Below are 23,315 nucleotides of genomic sequence, written 5' to 3'. Positions count from 1 at the left end.
GCAGAGAGAAAATGGAAGATAATGCTTAGAATGTGCTCCTTCTGTAAATGACATCACCAGAAAGTGGCACTATCCTATTGCTTCCTCACATAATCTATAGATAGGAGTTTTATAATATAGTGAGTGAGTGTATGAGAAAGTGACCTTAGCGAGTGCACACAACTGATGTGAGCTGAGGGTCACAGAACAGCCATGTACAAGCAACCCAATGGGCTGACTGGTATACTGGATTATGGGGTGCATTGTTTTGGGTCTCGCATGTCAAATCGAGATAGCAGAGAACTAGGACAAGCAGAAAGAGGAGCCAAACCAGTTAACAAAAGGAACACAGGGTTGAAGCTGTGAGGAGAGACAACTGACACGAGGATTCTGAAGAAGAATGAGGACTGTGAATGGAGCTGGCAAGGGCCCCTCTCATACTTGTAACTGTGCAGATAGCAAGGTTTCGTCCTAATGGGATGAAAAGGGAGATGCTTTAAGATCATTCAGAACAGCAGAAGTAGTCATAGTCTTCCAAGTATGGATTTGGCTGGTATTATTTTTGGTTCCATTGCTCCTATGTCTTATTCCAAGGCCTCCTCTCATTTTTATGTTAATACATTTCATACATTATATTTCTCACCCTTGCATGGAATATGCTGCTAGTTGAGACAATTCTTATCTTCAACTGGCCAAGATCCGGGAGGAAAATGGTATAACTAAATGTTCAGGTTTGGTAAAGTTCTTACTAATAGCAGCTAATTCAGGGGTGCACTTAGTCTGGGTGAGGAACAGCTGGCTTTGCTGTGTGGTTCAGCCATGCAAGAGAATGACAGCATGCAAGGTTTCCTACAGCCCTGACACAAGGGGCAGGAGCTCTACTACAGCTGTTCCGTGGATTCTGAGGCATTCCTGAGATGGAGAGAGAAAGAATCCACTTTGCACTTTAAAACTTTAGAAGCCTATACTTTGTGTTAATACATTCAGCCACAAAGCACTTAAACCTGAAAGGCTAGCCTGGCTCTTCCTTCTGCCACCATCCCCTTTCCAGCCGCCCCATTACGGCAGGATGTTGAAAGGCTCACTGCAGCAGCTTTCCTTGTAGTGCTAAAAATGACAGGAGTAGACTAACCAATTTATTGTCTATAAAGGTGCCACCCGACTCCTGTCATTTTTTTGCCACACCAGACCAACATCCCTCTGAAGATTTTTCTAACCACACACGGGTGGTCTCAAAAGATCAGGTACTACATCACTTTTCATTCTAGCACTGCTCCAACTAAAGGCATTGCAGCCAAAGAATCTAGAGCTCTTAAAACACAGAAAGAGAACGTCTTACGATAAGTAAAAGCAGACAAGAATGACTGGAACCCTCATCCTCTGAGCGGAAGACGATACCATTCTGTATGGAGTGTGTCGGAAACTGATCTGCCAGCTGAAGTGTGTAAGTCACATATGTGGGTATCCACTTCTAAGAGATTCAAAAAGGGGACGCTTTACTATGATAGCCAATATGACTCAACGACAAGCCTAATTCATCTCTCTCCAATAACCTCCAGCAAATGGGAGCCTGCCAGAGAAAATAATTGAAGGCTTATAGATTATGCTGTAAAGTCAGTCCACACTAACAGCTAATAGATAGTTTCTTTGATAGCTCCTTCCAGTTGGGAGCAGCTGGGTGAAATCCATCTACAAAGGCAAACTTGATTTTGTTTATCTCAGCGGCAGATGTTTTCTGAATATCACAATAACCGGCTTAATTTGTATAACGTGAAGCAAAATAGCCTTGATTTGTAAACAGATTACAATTTGTTTGGTCTCCGCCAGCATTTTTTCATTACTGTTACACTTAATTTGGCTATGGAGGATGAGATGACCTTTAAAAATCTCAAAAACTGTTACAACTTTCTAAAGCTTCAACATTAAGAAGTAAGATGAGAGGCAGTGCTCAGAGGAGAAGAGCAGAGTGGGTGGAGCATATGGAGAATGACACTATTCCAAGTAGGAGGATAGCTAGGAAAAAGATCTGTTTCTGGAACAGGGTTGTTTTTGTTTTTTTTTTGCAGACAGTAATCAAAATATCCACATACTATAGATACTGTCTTATGTCCAGAAAGATGTCAATGCACTTTACTACTGGATAACTTGCACCATGTCAAGCAGTCATCTCTGGAGTGGATGCTGTATCGGTCCTTTTAGAACAATGTTCATATTTGACAGTGGGTTTTAACACTCTGCTACTAAAAGTTCTCGGTCTGCCTTCAGAGTAAACACTGTTTCACATCCTGCTCCTAGGTGAATACGGATCCGCTCTACTCCTGTGCTCTCAATTCCAATTCTCCATTTCCAATCCAAGACAACCACGCTGCAAGGCTCTCACGACTTTATTTCCAAACGCGTCAGCATTAGATGGCGTAGTTTGGAGGGAAACAGAGGGACATGCGCTCACCTTCATGTGAACTGTGTTGCCACTGATGGGTGGGCTCTAATCCAGGCCAAGTCTCACAGTCCCCAAGCAACAAAGTCCCTGCAATGAGGTGAGGCCTACAGCACAGTGCAAAGTAGGAATGGACTCTCACTGGACTCGAAGGCCAAGAGTCAGAGTGAGCTAGCCAGTCAAAGTAAAACTCTCAAATTATTTCTGGATCCTGCCAGGCACTTGTGAACTGGATTGGCCACTGATGGAAACAGGAAGCTGGACCCTTGGTGTGATCCAGCTTGGCAGTTCTTATGAGTCTCCAAAAGGAGAAACTTTATTATACATTTTTACATTTCACTTTGTACGATTGTAAAATGATTTTGTCAACAGCATGAGCAATTAGCTGCAATCCTGCTAACTTTTCAAAGAGAGGTTCTGTTTTTCCTCTTATTGTTTCTGCCTACAGCTTCTTATATTGCTGATCACTTCCTAAGAATAATTTTTGCACTTATCTCTGTAATAAGGAAATTTTTAAAGGTGTTTAAATTTCTCCAGAGAGGTATGGTTTTTTGGTTTTTTTTTTTACCTTTTTCAGGTGTAACAAAGAATTTCCCCTTGGTTATTTCAGCAGTGGTTTTCAAAAGTGGAAAGACAGGGCAGATTTTTGAACAAGGGGAAACAGTGAGATTCTCAGATCTCCAAGCAGTGACAGAGTAAGACTCTCTGGAGCCTCTAGGCACTATGATGGGTGCCTCCCAGCCCTGTATATTGACCATTATATAAGGGTATCCGAGCCTAGGACCCCCCAAAGTTAGGGGATACCCTGCCCCTGTTTGCTGACTGTTATATAGTTTATAATAAGCATTGTATTTCCAGAGGAATGATCTCCAAATTATATTTATTATGCAGGCACACATTAGATAAACCTAAACAGCTTCTCTCGTGGGAAATTTTAAATGCTCCCTATCTGAAAATCATAAGAACATAAGAATTGCCTTACTGGGTCAGAACAAGGGTCTATCATCAAGCCCAATATCCTGTTTCCAATCCAGGTCACAAGTACCTGGCAAGATCCCAAACAGTAGATAGATCCCCATGTTCCTAATGCCCAGGGATAAGAAGTGGCTTTCCCAAGTCTATCTGGTTAATAACAATTTATGGAATTCTCCTCCAAGATCTTGTCCAAACTTTTATTAAACCCCCCAACACTAGCTGCCTTTAGCATATCCCCCAGCAATGAATGCCAGAGATTAATTGTGCATAGAGTAAAGAATAATTTTCTCCAATTTGTTTTAAATTCATGGAATGTCCCCGAGTTTTTGTATTATTTGAAAGAGTAAACAATTGATTCACATTTATCCATTCTATACCACTCATGATTTTGTAGACCTCTATCATATTCCCCTTTCAGCCGTCTCTTCTCCAAGCTGAACAGTCCTAATTTCTTTAGCCTTTCCTCTTTGGGGAACTGTTCTATCTACTTTATCATTTTGATTGCCCTTCTCTGTACCTTTTCAAGTTCAATTATATCTTTGTTGAGAAATAACAACCAGAACTGCATGCAGTACTCTAAGTGCGGTCTCACCATAGAGCAAAATAGAGGTATTTAAGACAGTCTCTATTTTATTCTCCATTACTTTCCTAATAATTCCTAACATTCTATTTGCTTTTTTTGACTGCCACCACACACTGAGCCAAGGATTTTCCATGGAAAAGTATTTTCCATGATGATGCCCAGATCTTTTGCCTGATTTGCAACTCCTAATATGGAACCTAACATTGTGTAACTACAGTGTTCGTCAATTTGCACTTGTCCATATTACATTTCATTTTCTGTCTGGATGCCATTTCCCCAGAAGGTCTTCTGTAATTTCTCACAATTCATTTGTGATTTCAATACTTGGAATAATTTTGTGTTATCTGTAAATTTGATCAACTCACTTGTCGTTCCCTTTTCCAGATGATTTATAAGTATATTATAAAGCACTGATCCAAGTTCAGATCCTGTTTACTTTTCCTCACTGAGAAAACTAATTAATGTTACTCTCTGTTTCCTGTCTTTTAATCAGTTTGCAATCCACAATAGGACACTGCCACCTATCCCATGATTTTTTTTTACTTTTTCTTAGAAGTCTCTCATGAGAGACTTTAACAAATCCAAATACACTATATCTCCAGGATCACTATTATCCACATGTTTATTCACCCCTTCAAAAAATGTAGGATATTGGTGAGACAAGACTTACCTTGGCTAAATCAATGCTGATTGTGTCCCATTAAACTATGCCTTTCTATATGTTCTGTGATTGTGTTCTTTAGAATAGTTTCTATGATTTTTTCTGGCACTGAAGTCAGGCTCACCGGTCTATGGTTATCGCCCTTTTTAAAGATTGGCTTATAAGGGCGTAGTGCATGTCACAGTGGGCTGGTTGAATTGGTCATGTGATGAAAGGCAGCACCGTAACCTCTACATTTGATGTTTGCTGTGCTATGTCCCTGTGCTCTGATAAGAGTGTGTGTGTGTGTGTGTGTGTGTGTGTATGTGTGTGAGGGAGAGGAAGGAAAAGAAACATTTGTGCACCCCCTTTTCTCCTATTAATCCACGGCAATCTAAGAATGACTGGAAATCAAACGTCCCAGGTATGGAGAGCAGGGGATTTTTTTTTTTTTTTTTAATCTTTACTAGTTTTAATGATTGGGTGTTATTTGATGTGTCTCCCAAACACCCCCAAAAATTTAAAACTGTAAATTAAAAAAAAAGTATGTCTTTTTACTTTGATATTCTAATCATCAGCTGTTTTTAAATATTTGTTCTTTTTTTAGTATGGTTTTACTATTATGTTTTATATTCCTTGGTTTTATTGTTTGATGTTTTATGAGGAATAATAATGTTTCTGTTTTTCATACAGAGTCTGGCTTGTTCAGTTTTCCAGTTCAGTTTTTGTCTGCATGTTTCTGTTTATACTGTATGTTGTCTTTATTCTGTATTTGATGAGGATCTGTCTGTGTTCTGCCTGTGTCAGACTGACGTGAGGTATTCTGTTAGGGTGTAGTTTCTGTGTAGGGATCGATGGCAGCTTGGCTTGTTTTGTTTTCCTTTTCTAATAGAAGGTGTATTGATGTTTTAGGGTTTGGTGAATTACTGCAGTGCTGCCTTTTCATAAATAAGGTTGTTATTGTTTGAATACTGGCAATTAGTATGGGACATTTTGGTGCTGTTTCAGTGTGGAAGGTTTACTATATTGTAATTATAATTTAGTTTACTCATGGCTTTCTGAGGGCCGAACCCATACCCAATGTGTGTCACTATAAGGCTACCCATGAGTTCCAAGTGTCTTTTACTATTTTGCACAGTTTTCTGGTTGGTATTACAGGAATGCATGTAAATATAGTATAACATTGTAATACTTTTACTTCAGAAGGTTGTACTCTGTCTTTTTTTCATGTAAAATCTTATTACAAATGTATAATTTTTAATTGTGTGTGGAGGGTGGGGCTGGAGGTTGCAAGGCTATAAGCTTTACCTAGGATGCTTAATACTCTTGCACCAGCCATGGCTCCACACGAGAAAGCAAAATTTGACCTGGAGCTATGCTGTTATGGGATAGGCTCTTTCCAGTCTTGGCTACAGCAGTGATGCAATTTTCTTTTCTTAAGCCCTGGAGGAAGCAGGCAGTAGGAATCACTTTTGGTCTCTCCCCCCCACCACCCGCCTCCACACACACACATAAGTAGGTAGGCATAGCAGAACCTAGAGAACCATAAAGGCAGCAGATTGTGTAGAACACAGTCAATAACAATACACTGGAGGCCCTTGAGACATGGAGGCAAGCTATAGTCATAGAATGTGAGCGAGGAGGTGGTACCTGTGCAATGTTAGTGAAGCTTCTATCTGAACTGGCTGGGCTGAGCTCACAGAGACAGTGGGATGTGGAATCAGTGAATCTCCTGAAGACTGAGGGTACCAATCAGAGGTGAGAATAGGAAAGGGAGGGGGATGGTGCAGGTTGAGGAAGGAATGGCAACAAGCACCAACCTTTATATAATGATACAGCAAGGCCGAAGCAGGGGTGCACTCACTGAATGAGCACAGGAGCAGCAGCACAACAGCAAATATGTGTCTGAAGGTGTGTGTCTGAGCCACTGGCTGGCAGTGTGGCTGTCTCATTACTTGGCAACTAGTTCAAGAATTGATTGGTTGGCAAAAGACTTTAACACCAGGCCAGGAATCCAGGATTTATGAGAGATGTAACCAAATTTATGAGGGACCGAACCAACAGCATGGATGGAAGGGGGACTGAAGCTCAGTTTGCTTACCCCTGGTTTAGGATGTGCTCTGCTTAGTTTGTCAGGAAAAATGTGAAATTTATGTTAGAGATTTTTGTCTCAATTCTGCCAGGCTCCAGGGAACATAATGCATCTTTTCAATAATTTGCCTGGCATGCTTTTGGGAGCTGTTAAAGTGCATGCTACACAGAAAGCAAGTGAGTGAATGAGTCACAAATACCCCAAGGGATGGTTTTGAAAAAATCCCACTGGCTGATATTTTCCTGAAATCTGCCTCTGTTCCTAGCATGTCCTGTTGCTATATTTATCCAGTCAATATTTGAGTAACTGAAAAGCAGGAGTTGCTTACCTGTAACAGGTGTTTTCCGAGGCCAGTAGGATGGTAGTTCTCACACATGGGTGACATCATCAGATGGAGCCCAGCACGTAACTCTGATCTCAAACGGGACGATACAGTAAAGTCCGCGGGAGAGCACGCACAGGCCACTCTCCTGTGCGCACGATTCGCTATGCAAATTAGGCCTGGCGGTAAAAACAGGCAAAAGGAGGCGTTAGGGACACTAGCGCGTCCCTAGTGCCTCCTTTTGGACCGGAGCGGCGGCTGTCAGTGGGTTTGACAGCCGACGCTCAATTTTGCTGGCGTCGGTTCACAAGCCCGCTGACAGCCACGGGTTCGGAAACCGGACGCCGGCAAAATTGAGCATCCGGTTTTCGATCCCAAGCCATGGGCAGACTTCAATTTTTTTTTTTTACTTTTGGTAACTTTCGGGATCTCCGACTTAATATCGCCATGATATTAAGTCGGAGATCCCAACTGTGCAAAGCAGTTTTTACTGCTTTTCTGTGCACTTTCCCAGTGCTCGAAGAAATTAGCGCCTACCTTTGGGTAGGCGCTAATTTCTGAAAGCTAAATGTGTGGCTTGGCTGCACATTTTGTTTTCTGAATCGCACGAGAATACCTAATAGGGTCATCAACATGCATTTGCAAAACGCGCTTCCAATAGAGGGTTAACAGTACCGTATTGGCCTGATAGATTCTAGAACTCTCAAACATGTCCTGCTGATCATGTGCAGCTGTAGTCATCACAGAGTCCCTCAGTCCATGATTTAGCTAACACATGTAGGAATCAACTTTCAGGGGATGCGGGTGGGTTTCGTGAGGACTAACATCCTGCTGTCCTAGGAGAACACCTGTTACAGGTAAGCAACTCTACTTTCTCCTAGGACAAGCAGGATGGTAGTCCTCACACATGGGTGAATACCTAGCTATAGGTTGTCTGAGTAGGACAAAGCGGGAAACTGCACAGCCCTGAAGCATTACCTCTCTCCTTTGCTTGTATGGCAGCCAATCCACCAGGGGTCCAGGCTGGAGAAGAGTTGGGGGTCTACAAAGAAAACCATAGAAAAGACTGAGACACAGACCCTCCTGCATAGCAGGGGTGCCTAAGGCAGAGAAGTGATGTGAGTGCAACCAGAAGCAAACTCCGCATCACGGGAAACAGTACAAACTGGATCCCTGATAACAGGATAACCCTGACAACAGCAGCCTTTCTGGAACCTCCTGGTTACAAGAAGAACTCAGAGATGTAGATAAGAATGACTCTTGGATGAAAACCGCACAGTTTCCGTCGGTGTTAAAAGACACCTGAAAAACAAACTGGGGCCCGAGAGCCCCCGAGAGAGGAACTGCAGTCCATTGACATCTGAAGGACCGAATGTCTCTGCAGAAGAGTGCCCAGGTTTGGCCGGTAGGCGTAATGAGCAGAAGAAACCCAAGCAACTCTTGGAAGAATAAGCAGCAAACCACAGCAGGGCCTGGGACAGACACTGCGTGCTGAAGCATCAGACCTAGCTGACTGTGCAGAGTGTCAAGGATTTCAGGAGATGCAGGGCAATCCCTGAAATAGACCTATAGCCCGTAACTCCTGAGCAGGGAGATGACATAGGCCTGAAACTCACCCAAGAGCATCTGTCAAGAACATGTTCATCTTCCTGTCCACAGGATAGCACAGGGGAGCAGGAAGGCTCTTTGGTCAACCTAGTGAAATGAGAAAAGCCAAAGGCGCTATTGGCCAGAGCATGGCAAAAAATATGGAAAAACATGGTGTATCCTTCCCTGCAGGTATATAGAGATTTACCATGAGTGCCTTAGCTTGTCCTCCCCTCCCCCCAACAATCCAACTGGAAGTCAGAAGGAGCGAAGTACACAAGGAGGCAGATCGGTGGATTGCTGGGGCAAGCACAAGTCGCCAGGTTGTCTATCAACCTCAAGCAAACAACTCACTCCCGAAACCAGCAGGGAGTTACCCGAGACAGAGCCATCAGCCTGCTTGGAACAGTGGAAACTAAGAGCAAATGCCCCAGGGGAGAAATCCCGAAAACTCCACTAGGAGATGGGAAGCTGGGGATTCGCATGCGCAAACCCTGGTAGAAGAGGATTTCATTACCGGCCTGGAAACCCAAAGGGCACCAGAGCAGTTTCAGGGCAATCTTGGAACAGATTTCCAAGCACCCGGCTGAGGTATCACTATCCCAGCTATGATTGCATATACTTCTCCCCCTCCAAGGAAGTACATAGTCCTGCAATGGACAATCGTTGCATGACCCAGGATTTCTCTGTCCATAGACAGGGTGATTCCCAAAAAAGGGGAAGAATAGCTTGCACACTACCGCATGCATAGAGCAGCACTGCTGTTGCAGGGTCACTTGCCCCTAAATCCCTCAGCCATGGACATGGCGAAAGGATGAAAGGCCCATTTGAGGGACTAGAACTCTCCTCACAGAGGAGGGTCCCGCAGGCAAGAATGACTGGTGATAGATGCCCACAGAAGCCAGCAAGTATCAAAGTGACTCCTGAACCGGGGAAACACTGGACAGGCTCCCTTGTGAATAGACCTGCTGCGTCTTAGAGTGTCCAAGGGAGAGTGATACTACTCGACTGATTCTCGGGGCTGGAAAGAACAGAGATCAAACATCAGCCAGAGCAGTGCATCCCTTCTCTAGAGGGGAACCCATAAGGGTTGCCTTGGAACCCAGTCAAATATCCCCTCCCAGATGGGAGAGGGAAGCAACGGGATGGGGCCTCCCGATCCTGAAAGAAATTTCAACTCCTCAGAGGAGAGCTGAGGCACAATCAGTGATCGCTAAGGTGCCGTGGATTATGGTGGCAACCTCCCCCATCTGAGGCTGGCTGCCTGTGGTGGGTTGGTCACTTCTTTTGGATAATAGAAGGACTAGGGGGCACTCCATGAAGTTAGCATGTGGCACATTTAAAACTAATCGGAGAAAGCAGAGTTGCTTACCTGTAACAGGTGTTCTCACAGGACAGCAGGATGTTAGTCCTCACATATCCATCATCAGGATGGAGCTCAATCACGGAACACTTTTGTCAAAGTTTCTAGAACTTTGACTGGCACCTACTGGGCATGTCCAGCATGGCACTAACCCTGCATCCAGCAGGGGTCCCCCTTCAGTCTCGTGTATAACAAGAAATAAGTGAGAAAAATAAAATAACAAATCGTAAGCGAACCCAAGTCCACGGGGTGGCAGGCGGGTTTCGTGATGACTAACATCCTGCTGACCTGTGAGAACACCTGTTACAGGTAAGCAACTCTGCTTTCTCACAGGACAAGCAGGATGGTAGTCCTCACATATGGGTGAATAGCAAGCTGAGGCCCGAGTAATGCACCAAATGCACCCAAAAGACATGCAACAGGCACAACAACAGGGGTGGATTTTGGTAGGAGGGCATCCTGAAAACCCTGATCGGGTCGCTGGAAAGATGTTGGAAAGTTAAGCTGAGAATAAGTTGCATAGAACCGACTGGCCAAAAATGGAATCTTGTTTGCCAGCTTTGTCTAGGCAGTAATGGGCTGCGAAAGTATGCAGAGAACTCCATGTGGCAGCCTTACAGATGTCCGAAAGCGGAACTGAACGGAGGTGCGCCACTGAGGTTGCCATGGCTCTGATAGAATGTGCTCTTACACATTCTTGGAGTGGCAGGCCTGCTTGCTGGTAGGAAAAAGCAATGCTGTCTGCCAGCCAGGAAGAGAGGGTCTGCTTGCCCACCGGAGTACCCAGTTTGTTGTTATCGAAAGAAACAAACAGTTGAGTGGACTTCCTATGGGCCGACGTGCGCTGTGGTAGAAGGCCAGGGCACGTTTGCATTCCAAGAAATGCAGAGCCTGTTCTCCTGGGTGAGAGTGGGGCCTGGGAAAGAAAGTAGGTAGTATGATTAATTGATTGAGGTAAACTCTGATACTACTTTTGGTAAAAATTTAGGGTGGGTGCATAGCACTACTCTGTCATGCAGAATTGTAGTGTAAGGCAGGTAGGTGACTAATGCCTGCAACTCACTAACTCTGCGAGTGGACGTTATAGCGAGAAGAAATAGCACTTTCCACGTGAGATAGCAAAGGTCACATGAGTGGAGAGGCTCAAATGGAGGTTTCATGAGTAGTCCTAAAACCACGTTCAGGTCCCAAGCGGGGGCCGGAGGGCGCAGTGGAGGTTTTAGGTGGAGTAAGCCTCTCATGAAGTGCGATATTAAGGGCTGTGTCGAAATAGAGACATCTCCTATCCCATTATGGAAAGCGGCTACTGCGCTGACATGCACCCGTATGGAGGAAGTTTGTAGGCCAGAATCTGACAAGTGTCAGAGGTAGTCTAGGAACTTCGCAGTGGAACAAGTAAAAGGGTCAATGGACATGGACGCGCACCAGATCGTGAATCTCTTCAATTTGGAACAATAAGACTGTCTAGTGGAAGGCTTTCAGGAAGCTACTAGGACTCGAGATACCGACTCCGAAAAGTTAAAGGGTCAGAGTATCAACCTTTCAACATCCAGGCCGTCAGTGACAGGGCTGCGAGGTTGGGGTGGCGTAGGCGCCCGTGGATCTGCGTTATCAGTAGCGGGTCTGCCCCCAGGCGAATGTGTTGGCGTACTGAGAGGTCTTGGAGGACTGGAAACCAGACTTGCCGTGGCCAATGGGGGGCTATGAGAATCATTAAGCCCTTGTCCCTTCATAACTTCACGAGAGTCTTGGCAATGAGTGGAAGTGGAGGGTAGGCGTAGAGGAGACCACTGGACCACGATAGGGTGAAAGCGTCCCTTGGCGGTGAGTGAAGACTGCGAGTGAGTGAGCAGAAGTTCTCTACTTTGCGGTTGTGTATGGACGCAAAGAGGTCTATGTGTGGGTAACGCCAACACTGAAAAATTGTGTGTGCTACTGTAGGTTCGATTCAACTGGTCTGCAGAACATTGTTCACGCCCGCCAAATAGGTTGCTCTGAGGTACATCGAGTGGAAAAGAGCCCACGCCCAAATCTGTGCAGCTTCCTGACACAGCAGGTAGGAGCCCATTCCCCCTTGCTTGTTGGTCTGAATTAGGATGGCCTTGTTGGATAGGCAATCCTGAAAAACCTGAAGGGCATATCTGATTGCCGGAAGCTCTAGGACATTTATCTGATGTGGGATTCTTCCGGAGACCAGGTTCCCTGAGTCAGCAGGTTGTTGACATGCGCACCCCAACCTAGGTTGGAAGCATCTGTCATCAACATATCTTGAGGCTCTGGAGCCTGGAAGAGAAGGCTTTGGAGAACAGAGTGGTGACTCCAACAGGCCAACGAGAGGCAGAGCTGTTTGGTGACGTGGACAATGTTGGACATTGGATGGTATGCCTGATCCCACTGGAATTTCAGGGTCCACTGTGTTATTCTCATGGCTAGACGGGCCATTGGAGTAACACGAACCGACGCCATGTGACTCAGCAAAGTGAGGAAGTGACGAACTGTTGCATACTTTCGCGCCTGGAGTTGTGCCAAAGTCCCGAGAGTGTGGGCCCGCTCCTGAGGGAGAAAGGCCTTTGCCTGAACGGTATCCAAATCTGTTCCTATGAAGGAGAGGATTTGAGAGGGAACCAAGTGAGACTTGGGATAGTTGATTAGAATCCCGAGAGACAGCAGTGTGTAGAGGGTTAAATGTAAGGAAATTAGTACGTCCTTTTGGGATGGAGCGCTTATCAACCAATTGTCGAGATAAGGGTAAACATGGACCTTCTGTCCCCTGAGGTAGGCAGCGACCACTACGAGGCATTTGGTAAAGACTTGAGGCGCAGACGCCAAGCTGAATGGCAGTACGCGATACTGGAAGTGTTGGGAGCAGACTACGAACCGAAGGAATTTGCGGTGAGACGGAGTTATCTAGATGTGTGTGTATGCGTCTTGAAGATCTAGAGAGCATAGCCAATCTCCCTTCTGCAGAAGAGGTAGAAGGGAGTCCAAGGTTACCATCCTGAACTTTTCCTTTTGTAGGTACTTGTTTAAAGGCACGGAGGTCCAGAATTGGATGAACGCCCCCTGACTTTTTTGGAATGAGGAAATAATGGGAATAAAACCCTTGTCCCTGTTGGGAGGGGGACACTGGTTCTATTGCCTGTGAGTCGAGGAGGGATAATACCTCCTCCTCTAGGAGGGAGGAGTAGGTCAGATAAGTCCCATGTCAGCCGAGGTGGGGAGTCTGCCGGTACGATAAGAAAGTTGAGGTGGTAACCTTGAGTCACTACAGCGAGTACCCATTGATCTGTGGTGATCGTGTGCCAGATGTTTGGGAAGTGGCACAACCGACCGCCGACTGGTACAGATGGCAGAGGAGGATGGTCCATGCTCTCCAGCGAGGAGTCAACATCCTGACACTGGGCCTGGCTGAGGAGCTGGCTGGGTCTTTTGAGGCCGGGATTGCCGGGACTGACCCTTCTGGTAAGGCCTGGAGGGGCAACCTTGAGTAGCAGGAGGATAATATCTCCGTGGCTTGAATGATGACCGCTTAGAATCTCTTCTGAACGTCCTCTTGGAGGTGGACGAGAAATCAGAAGGTGCCGAAGAAAGCTGACATAGCATCTCGTGGTGGTCCTTGAGCTGCGCTACGCTTTCTTGGATCTTGTCCCCAAGAGATTATCTCTGGCACAGGGGAGGTCAGCCAATCGATCCTGTACTTCTGGCCGTAGATCAGAGAACTTCAACCAGGCCCATCGATGAGAACTAATCCTTGCTGCGGACACCCTAGAGGCTGTGTCAAAGATATCATACACAGCGCGGACTTCATGCTTGCCAGCATCCAGACCCTTCTGGACCAAGGAATTAAGTTGATCTTGAAATTGGTCAGGCAAGGAATCAGAAAAACCCTGGATTTTCTGGAAAAGGGCCCTGTTATTTATTTATTTATTTAATTTTATTTTATATACCGGCAGCCGTTTGCACTTCGTTATACTGGGTCATGTATAATTGGTAGGAAGAAATGTGGGAAATAAGCATTGAGCCATGAAAAACATGTCGGCCAAAGGCATCCAGGAATCTTTGCTCCTTCCCTGGAGGCGTAGAAGAATGAGGCTTAGAACGATGAGCCTTCTTCTGGGCCAATTCTACAACCACAGAATGATGTGAGAGTTGTGTTTTCTGGAATCCAGGGGCCATCTGCACCAGGTAGGTGGCATCTGTTTTACGGTTTACCGGTGGAACAGAACCTGGATGCTCCCAGTTGCACTTCAGCAGGTCAAGAAGGACTTCATGAACAGGGATGGACATGATCTCCTTGGGTGCATCCACAAATTGGAGCACTTCCAGCATCTTGTGCCTGGAGTCCTCTTCTATCTGAAGCGGGAATGGGATGGCCTCAGCCATCTCCTTAATAAAATTTATAAAGGACAGGTCTTCAGGAGGAGAACGCCATCTTTCCTCAGGGGGAGAAGGTTCTGAGGGCAGATCATCTGAATCCTGGGAAGAATCATCTGTCCAAGGCTGGTAGGGTTGGTCCCCAGCACCCAGGGGATCCTCATATGGAAGAAACAGTGCAATTCCTGTGGGATTGGGATCAGGCCGAGGCATCGATGGCACCAGAGGGGCACCGACGGCATCAACGGTGGCACCGAGCGAGGACAATGCGGCATCGATGGTGGAATCGGCACTGATGGAACCGGTGACATCGACGGGCGAGTCGGTGGCAGGACTCCTGACAGCCCGGGGGTGGGTTCCGGCCTCTGTGCATCTTCGTCTTCCGATGACAACGGAATCAGAGTGGAAGGAGTGGGACATACCGGTGTCTTCGGTCCCACCGGTGGAAGGGCACCGATCAACGAGTCCAACTTATCCAGCAATTGTGCGAGGGCCCTGGGTATCAGGTCAGCGACTGGAGCTGGAATCGGTGCCGGTGTCGATGGAGGCTGGAAGCCCTGTAGCGCTTTTATGATGGCCTCTTGGACCATCCGGTCCAATTCCTCATGGAAGCCTGGGGCTTGTAACCCCAGCTCTGGAGTAGGAGGCAGCGCTGGCGTAGCTGAAGGGTCCACCGGTAAAAGTGGAATCGCGGCTCCCGGCACCAAAACAGGTGGGGAACGCCTCAGTGACCCAGTCTCAGAGGAGGATGGGGGCTTCTCTGGACAGGGCTTTTTACTAGGAGGCTCTATCAACGCCAATGCCGAGGGCTTGCCTGGATTGGCGGACTGAGCCTTACGATGGCGGTGCAGGCGTTTTTCCTCGATGGACACCCCGATTCTTTTCCGGCGCCGAAGACAGAGAGGAGAACGACACCGGAGCAGCCGGCTTCGGGTGAAGTTCCGGTATCCAGCTGCTGACGAGATGTCGACCGTGCTGGCTCAGACGACATCGAGGCCTTCCTTGGAGTCGGTAGTTTCGCCTGGACAAGAAAGTCCAATTTTTCCCGAACGGGCCTTAAGGCCCTTCGGTGTCATCTGGGCACATTTGGTGCAAGGGAGGACATCATGGTCTGCCCCTAAACCCAATGCACAAACCCTGTGCGGGTCCGTGATGGACATTGTCCAAGGACAATCGGGGCACTGACGAAAACCCGACGCCATGGCTTCGACAAAAATTTAGCCGCGGTGCGGTCAATGGCCTGCAGGCCCCGAAGGGAAAACTCGATGGGAATCGACCGCAATGGAGGGTAAAGTCTTACCTTCACGACCGCGGGTAAGAAATCGATAGGGGGACCCCGGATAGGGTAGAATTTTTTGAAATTTTAAAGAAAGTTCTGTGATGAAAATTCCTGTCAGGAATCTCTAGAGAGCTCCTTAACTGCGTGGCTACTGCAGTGTGGAAAAAAAGAGACTGAAGGGGCACCCCTGCTGGATGCAGGGTTAGTGTCATGCTGGGCATGCCCAGTAGGTGCGGTCAAAGTTCTAGAAACTTTGACAAAAGTGTTCCGTGACTGGGCTCCAACCTGATGATGTCACCCATATGTGAGGGCTACCATCCTGCTTGTCCTGTGAGAAAGTTGTTTTTCACTCAACGCACAATTAAACTCTGGAATTTGTTGCCAGGGGATGTGGTTAGTATAGTTAGTGCAGCTGGGTTTAAAAAAGGATTGGATAAGTTCTTGGAGGAGAAGTCCATTACCTGCTATTAATTAAGTTGACTTAGAAAATAGCCACTGCTATTACTAGCAACAGTAACATGGGATAGACTTAGGGGTAGATTTTAAAATGTGCGCGCGCTGCCTTCCCCCGTTGTCCCTTAACTAACCTTCTCACCCCTTCCCCTAACCTTTCCCCCCCTAGCTCTACTCTAACCCCCTCCAAATTTCTTATCTCATCTTTTGTGCCTGCCTGGAGGCAGGTGCAGGTTATGTGCGCTGGCAGCCTGCCAGCATGCGATCCTCCGACACAGCTGCAAATGGCCGCTGTGTCGGAGGCCTCTGGCCCTACCCAGGGACCGCCCCTTTAGTAAAGCCCCGGGACCGAGACGCATCCCGGGGCTTTATGCGTCGCCGGGCCTTTATAAAATAGGCCTGGCACGCGTAAGGCAATTTATGCGCGTAGAGCTTTTAAAATCCGGCCCTTAGGTTTTTGGGAACGTGCTAGGATTTGCCACTGTTGGAAACAGGATGCTGGGCTTGATGGACCCTAACATAAGAACATAAGAAAATGCCATACTGGGACAGACCAAGGGTCCATCAAGCCCAGCATCCTGTTTCCAACAGTGGCCAATCCAGGCCATAAGAACCTGGCAAGTACCCAAAAACTAAGTCTATTCCATGTTACCATTGCTAATGGCAGTGGCTATTCTCTAAGTGAACTTAATAGCAGGTAATGGACTTCTCCTCCAAGAACTTATCCAATCCTTTTTTAAACACAGCTATACTAACTGCACTAACCACATTCTCTGGCAACAAATTCCAGAGTTTAATTGTGCGTTGAGTAAAAAAGAACTTTCTCCGATTAGTTTTAAATGTGCCCCATGCTAACTTCATGGAGTGCCCCCTAGTCTTTCTACTATCCGAAAGAGTAAATAACCGATTCACATCTACCCATTCTAGACCTCTCATGATTTTAAACACCTCTATCATATCCCCCCTCAGTCATCTCTTCTCCAAGCTGAAAAGTCCTAACCTCTTTAGTCTTTCCTCATAGGGGAGTTGTTCCATTCCCCTTATCATTTTGGTAGCCCTTCTCTGTACCTTCTCCATCGCAATTATATCTTTTTTGACATGCGGCGACCAGAATTGTACACAGTATTCAAGGTGCGGTCTCACCATGGAGCGATACAGAGGCATTATGACATTTTCCGTTTTATTCACCATTCCCTTTCTAATAATTCCCAACATTCTGTTTGCTTTTTTGACTGCCGCAGCACACTGTACCGACGATTTCAATGTGTTATCCACTATGACACCTAGATCTCTTTCTTGGGTTGTAGCACCTAATATGGAACCCAACATTGTGTAATTATAGCATGGGTTATTTTTCCCTATATGCATCATCTTGCACTTATCCACATTAAATTTCATCTGCCATTTGGATGCCCAATTTTCCAGTCTCACAAGGTCTTCCTGCAATTTATCACAATCTGCTTGTGATTTAACTACTCTGAACAATTTTGTGTCATCTGCAAATTTGATTATCTCACTCGTCGTATTTCTTTCCAGATCATTTATAAATATATTGAAAAGTAAGGGTCCCAATACAGATCCCTGAGGCACTCCACTGTCCACTCCTTTCCACTGAGAAAATTGCCCATTTAATCCTACTCTCTGTTTCCTGTCTTTTAGCCAGTTTGCAATCCACGAAAGGACATCGCCACCTATCCCATGACCTTTTACTTTTCCTAGAAGCCTCTCATGAGGAACTGTGTCAAACGCCTTCTGAAAATCCAAGTATACTATATCTACCGGTTCACCTTTATCCACATGTTTATTAACTCCTTCAAAAAAGTGAAGCAGATTTGTGAGGCAAGACTTGCCCTGGGTAAAGCCATGCTGACTTTGTTCCATTAAACCATGTCTCTCTGTATGTTCTGTGATTTTGATGTTTAGAACACTTTCCACTATTTTTCCTGGCACTGAAGTCAGGCTAACTGGTCTGTAGTTTCCCGGATCGCCCCTGGAGCCCTTTTTAAATATTGGGGTTACATTTGCTATCCTCCAGTCTTCAGGTACAATGGATGATTTTAATGAGAAGTTACAAATTTTTACTAATAGGTCTGAAATTTCATTTTTTAGTTCCTTCAGAACTCTGGGGTGTATACCATCCGGTCCAGGTGATTTGTCAATCAGTTTGTCAATCAGGCCTACCATATCTTCTAGGTTCACCGTGATTTGATTCAGTCCATTTGAATCATTACCCATGAAAACCTTCTCCATTATGGACACCTCCCCAACATCCTCTTCAGTAAACACCGAAGCAAAGAAATCATTTAATCTTTCCGCGATGGCCTTATCTTCTCTAAGTGCCCCTTTAACCCCTCGATCATCTAATGGTCCAACTGACTCCCTCACAGGCTTTCTGCTTCGGATATATTTAAAAATGTTTTTACTGTGAGTTTTTGCCTCTACAGCCAACTTCTTTTCAAATTCTCTCTTAGCCTGTCTTATCAATGTCTTACATTTAACTTGCCAATGTTTATGCTTTATCCTATTTTCTTCTGTTGGATCCTTCTTCCAATTTTTGAATGAAGATCTTTTGGCTAAAATAGCTTCTTTCACCTCCCCTTTTAACCATGCTGGGTAGACCCTTGGTCTACCCAGCATGGCAATTTCTTATGTTCTTATGATTCTGTGGATAAAACACGTGAACTTTTCTGAACTATCCGGATTGTATTGGTGTTAACAGAGGGCTACCAAAATGATAAGGGGAATGGAACAGCTCACCTATGAGGAAAGACTAAAGAGGTTAGGACTTTTCAGCTTGGAGAAGAGACGCTAAGGGGGGATATGATAGAGATGTCTAAAATCATGAGAGGTCTAGAACGGGTAGATGTGAATCGGTTATTTACAATTTCGGATAGTAGAGACTAGGGGGCACTCCATGAAGTTAGCATGGGGCACATTTAAAACTAATCGGAGAAAGTTCTTTTTTACTCAACGCACAATTAAACTCTGGAATTTGTTGCCAGAGGATGTGGTTAGTGCAGTTAGTATAGCTGTGTTTAAAAAAGGATTGGATAAGTTCTTAGAGGAGAAGTCCATTAACTGCTATTAAGTTCACTTAGAGAATAGCCACTGCCATTAGCAATGGTAACATGGCATAGACTTAGTTTTTGGGTACTTGCCAGGTTCTTATGGCCTGGATTGGCCACTGTTGGAAACAGGATGCTGGGCTTGATGGACCCTTGGTCTGACCCAGTATGGCATTTTCTTATGTTCTTAACTGTCTGTGGCACTGCTGGCCCCGACAGGTATGGGGGAGGGGAAAAGGAGATGCACAGTATCAGACAGTTTACAGCACCCCTACACAACAGGTTACATAGCAGTTATACCTCTATCATGGGCTTTAAATTCAGCTAGCATGTGTCACCCTTAATGATCACCAGGACATTCCTCTCTTCCAGGGCTGTGAACATTACTGCTGTAGCATCCCTAGCCAACCCGCGGTGTGGAAAGCTGAATGCAGGCATTGAACCAGGGAGCCTGTGCATGGCAGAGTTCTGCAGTGCCACTGGGACACCCCCCCCCCCCCCATATTTATTTATTTAAAATGTATTAATCATCCAATAGTTTGTAGCACATATACAAAATTAAAACAATTACAAAATATAATAAAACAATACTTAACACTGAAAACAATAAAAACCTGCCATAAATTGAAATTTCTTGTTATGTTGCTAATTACCCTCAAAAGCTATTTTAAACAAATGTATCTTTAAAACTTTTTAAAATCTTTTAATTATTATTGTTTTACTTTTTGGGGAAATTTTTAAAAACTGTGATGTTTTTATTCTCAGAATTTGAAACTGCAATGTTAAGTCTCTATCTGAGATTCTGAATTGTCATGAGTATGTTTTGAGATATCAAGAAGCAGTGAATGATAATTAAGGATAAAATATCTGATCTAAATATCATCCTTAATTAACACTTTCTGCTGTAGTTGCTAACAATCCATTATGATAGCTGGAACATTCCATGGGCAAGTGAAAATGCAAATCTAATATACAGGCCAATGGCATGTCCCCTTTGGCCTTACCTTATGATCATAAAAGGCATCAATAAGAGTAATGAAGCGTCGAGCTTGGGTCCTTCTTGACATTGTGAGTAGTGGGATATGTCGAATAAAAACTGTGTCAAAGGCCACACACATTTCTAAATAGTCGCTGGCACCCAAGGGCTGAAACAGAAATGGCATCATTAAAAAAGAAATACAGCAACACAAAGAGCAAATTGTACAGCCTAAAGCATATAGAGAAAACCAAAGTCTGAGAAAGCTGGCAAATTACACAGATGGGTAAAAACCCCTGAGCCATCTTACAAAAGCCATTTTGAGATGAGCGTCTCGATGTGATCACTATTATGGTTGCCTCCCCCTTGAGACAGCACTATGGAAAAACATGGCCCATGTCGGGGCTCGGGTTTTTTACCCATCTATGCAATTTGCCAACTTTCTCCCATCAAGATATGTGCTCTGTTTAACACTTTTCGGTGCTTCTGAATACATTCAGTTCTAAGAATGTGATCTTTATCAATTGATCCTGCTAGGTTTGGTACACCCTTCTATCATTTAAAAAATGACACGAGGAAGAAATTCATCCTTAGCACGGATTTCATAGGATGAGGTTGGGATTCTCAGGAGGAATATGCTGAACACATGTTTTATGCATTCTTAATGCTTTGTATTTTACGTTTGATTTTATATATAATCCATTTGGTACTATTTTGGATAAAGTAAAATAGCAAATCAAGTAAAAATAAAATAAATTCTTTCAACAAAGGAGATGCTCTTACTCTTTGAGAGTTTCCTAAAAGAATCTTTGCAGAGGTATTCTGTAACCAGTTATACTTTATAAATAAGTTTCTTAGGCAAACCCACAAAAGGGCATTAATGCAAGTGCCTTATTATTATTATTATTAATGCTTGCATGATGTTTGTAGAAGTAGTCTGATTGAAATACAGGCCAAGCCGACAAACTATATGTAAGTTAAAAAATACTTGCTTAGCCCTATCTGAAATGTAGGTTTTCTACTTAAAAGCAGAATCTAGCACAATGCTCAGATTTTGAACTTTAGTTTTTAAAGTTCAGGTGACTACTTTTATCATGGGTAAAATTTTCCAGTCTGAAGTACCTTCATCTTTGTATTTAACTTCAGCTGTCTAACACGCAGCCCAAAATCACAGATAGACAATGATTAAGGGTATTACTAATCATTATCTAATGGTTAAGAAGCAAAATTTAAGATCCGCGCGCACACGTGGATGCGCTGATTTTCTAACCTATGCACATATAATTGCGTATATGTGCACACATGTTTTAAAATTGGCTATCCACGCATACATGCACGCATGATTTTATCTTGATGCGCGCATGTGTGTGCGTATGCCGTCTTGAGCGTGTAAGTGGGGGGGGGAATCTTAGTAGGTACGTTCACCCTAGTAAAGGAGAGGACTTCCTAAACCCCCTAGCTAACTTGTCTCCCTTTTACCCTATTAGCCCTGAGCCTTAAAACTTCTTTGACTAGCTTCGTTTTTTTTGTTACAGGACTTGCACACCGTCCATAGCAGAAGTAACGTTACACGGCAGGTGAACCTGGCGCATGCTTGTGCGTGTAACTACTTATGCGCTGACTTCATGGTGCAGTTCCCGGCCCGCCCATGCCCTGCCCTTTTTGGTGAGAAAAATGTGTATGCACATACCGGGAGATACGCCTGTACCTGTGCAGGTTTTAAAATCCGCGCGGCATGTGCCAAGCCGAGTCTCGTGCGTATCTCCCGGTTTTGGCACGTGTAGGGCTCTTAAAATCGACCAGAAAATGTCTTAGAACGTGGTCTGCATATGACAAACAATTTAGGCCAAAGTTCCTAACAATCTGCCCCGATGGTTGCAGGTGAAGGACCGCATGTACTTGTGCATCTTGCTGTTGCTTCTCTTAGAAAATTAGCTGCAAGGTCTGTAGGTACAAAAGTAGCAGCGAGCACTGCACTTGCAACCTCTGTGCGGGAAAACACATGAGCAAGGGACAACTGTCCCCATATCCTTTACAGGCCTCTTCATTGTGAATGGACTATTTTTATTTAACAAATTAGACACATCCCTTGTTTTTCCTTGGCAAAGGAGAAATAACATGGTCTCCCTCATTCTCTCTGTAATTTAAAGTGTTCCAAATCATTGTGGATTTCTTGTAGCATCAAAATCTATGTATTTTTTTGTATTTTATCAATGAGTGGAACTATGCATTTTTGTACTAGAAAGCATTTTATAACCCTATAGCGGCTATAGTATAGCCAGTATTTATTCCAACAAACCCGGAAGCTTCTTTGCCAGCTCCTTCTTCTAAATGGAAAATAATGAGAAGGAGCATGAATTCAAGAGAGATTTTCTAAAAAGGTAAAGAACTTCTTGTCAAGAAAGCCATCCAAGAGCTGAAGCTTCCTACCAGAAACCTAACTGTTTAATCAACAAGGAGGAGTTCACCATATGTCATTTTGTTTTTCTAGCCTTTCAGAAATGTCCTTGTGGCTTCACATTTCTCAGATATTTTGAGGGTTTTTTCCCTTCGCTGGATAGAGAAACAGGCACTTAATCCCTGCATGCTATAATTTAGTACAAATGGGTGAAAAGTCTCTCCCACTTAGCAGAGGCACGGTATTGAAAATGTGAATTTCATTCCTTCATAGACTCGGCTTTCTACATTGTTTTTTTATAGGCCCAACATATTTTAATGTTTTGAATGAAGTTTCGAAACCTGATCATAACTGGTCCAGGATTCTTATCTCCTTTACTGAGCCCAATGCATGGCTCTCTTCAGTTACATTTTTGGCCCATATCACCAATTTTTAATTTTTGAGAAAGCCAGTGGCTGCAAAATTGTATTTTGTTTTTATCTTTAATTTTTTGGGCACTCCTAAAACTCTTAGATTATTTCTCCTGATTCTCTATGCTGAGTTCATGTGCTGAATTCTTTTCTCCTAATGCAATAATCAGAGACTGAAGTTGTGTAATTGTGGATTCTGTGTTCTTCTATTTCTACCAGTTTGATGTTATTCTTCTCCTCAAAGAGTAGTCTTGATATTTTTGGTGATTTTTTTTAAAGTTCTCCATATCACTGACTGTGGACTAGATTGCATTTGTGTTATTGATTTGGCTTCAGACAGATTGGGCCAGATCTTAAAATCTACGTCCGAATTTATAACATG

General features: G+C 44.5%; 1 protein-coding gene across 3 annotated transcripts in view; it reads right to left on the bottom strand.

The window, feature by feature from the left end:
• Positions 1-23,315, bottom strand: part of AFG1L (AFG1 like ATPase) — a 372,398-nt gene that overhangs the window by 44,282 nt on the left and 304,801 nt on the right. For all 3 annotated transcript variants that reach the window (XM_029595310.1, XM_029595309.1, XM_029595311.1), the window contains one exon: positions 20,154-20,294. In XM_029595310.1, the coding sequence (XP_029451170.1) occupies positions 20,154-20,294 (141 nt within the window). The remainder of the gene's footprint in view (positions 1-20,153; positions 20,295-23,315) is intronic.

This window comes from Rhinatrema bivittatum, chromosome 3, assembly GCF_901001135.1.
Source record: "Rhinatrema bivittatum chromosome 3, aRhiBiv1.1, whole genome shotgun sequence".
NCBI classification, from domain to species: domain Eukaryota; kingdom Metazoa; phylum Chordata; class Amphibia; order Gymnophiona; family Rhinatrematidae; genus Rhinatrema; species Rhinatrema bivittatum.
This window is presented reverse-complemented; position numbering and strand designations above follow the sequence as displayed.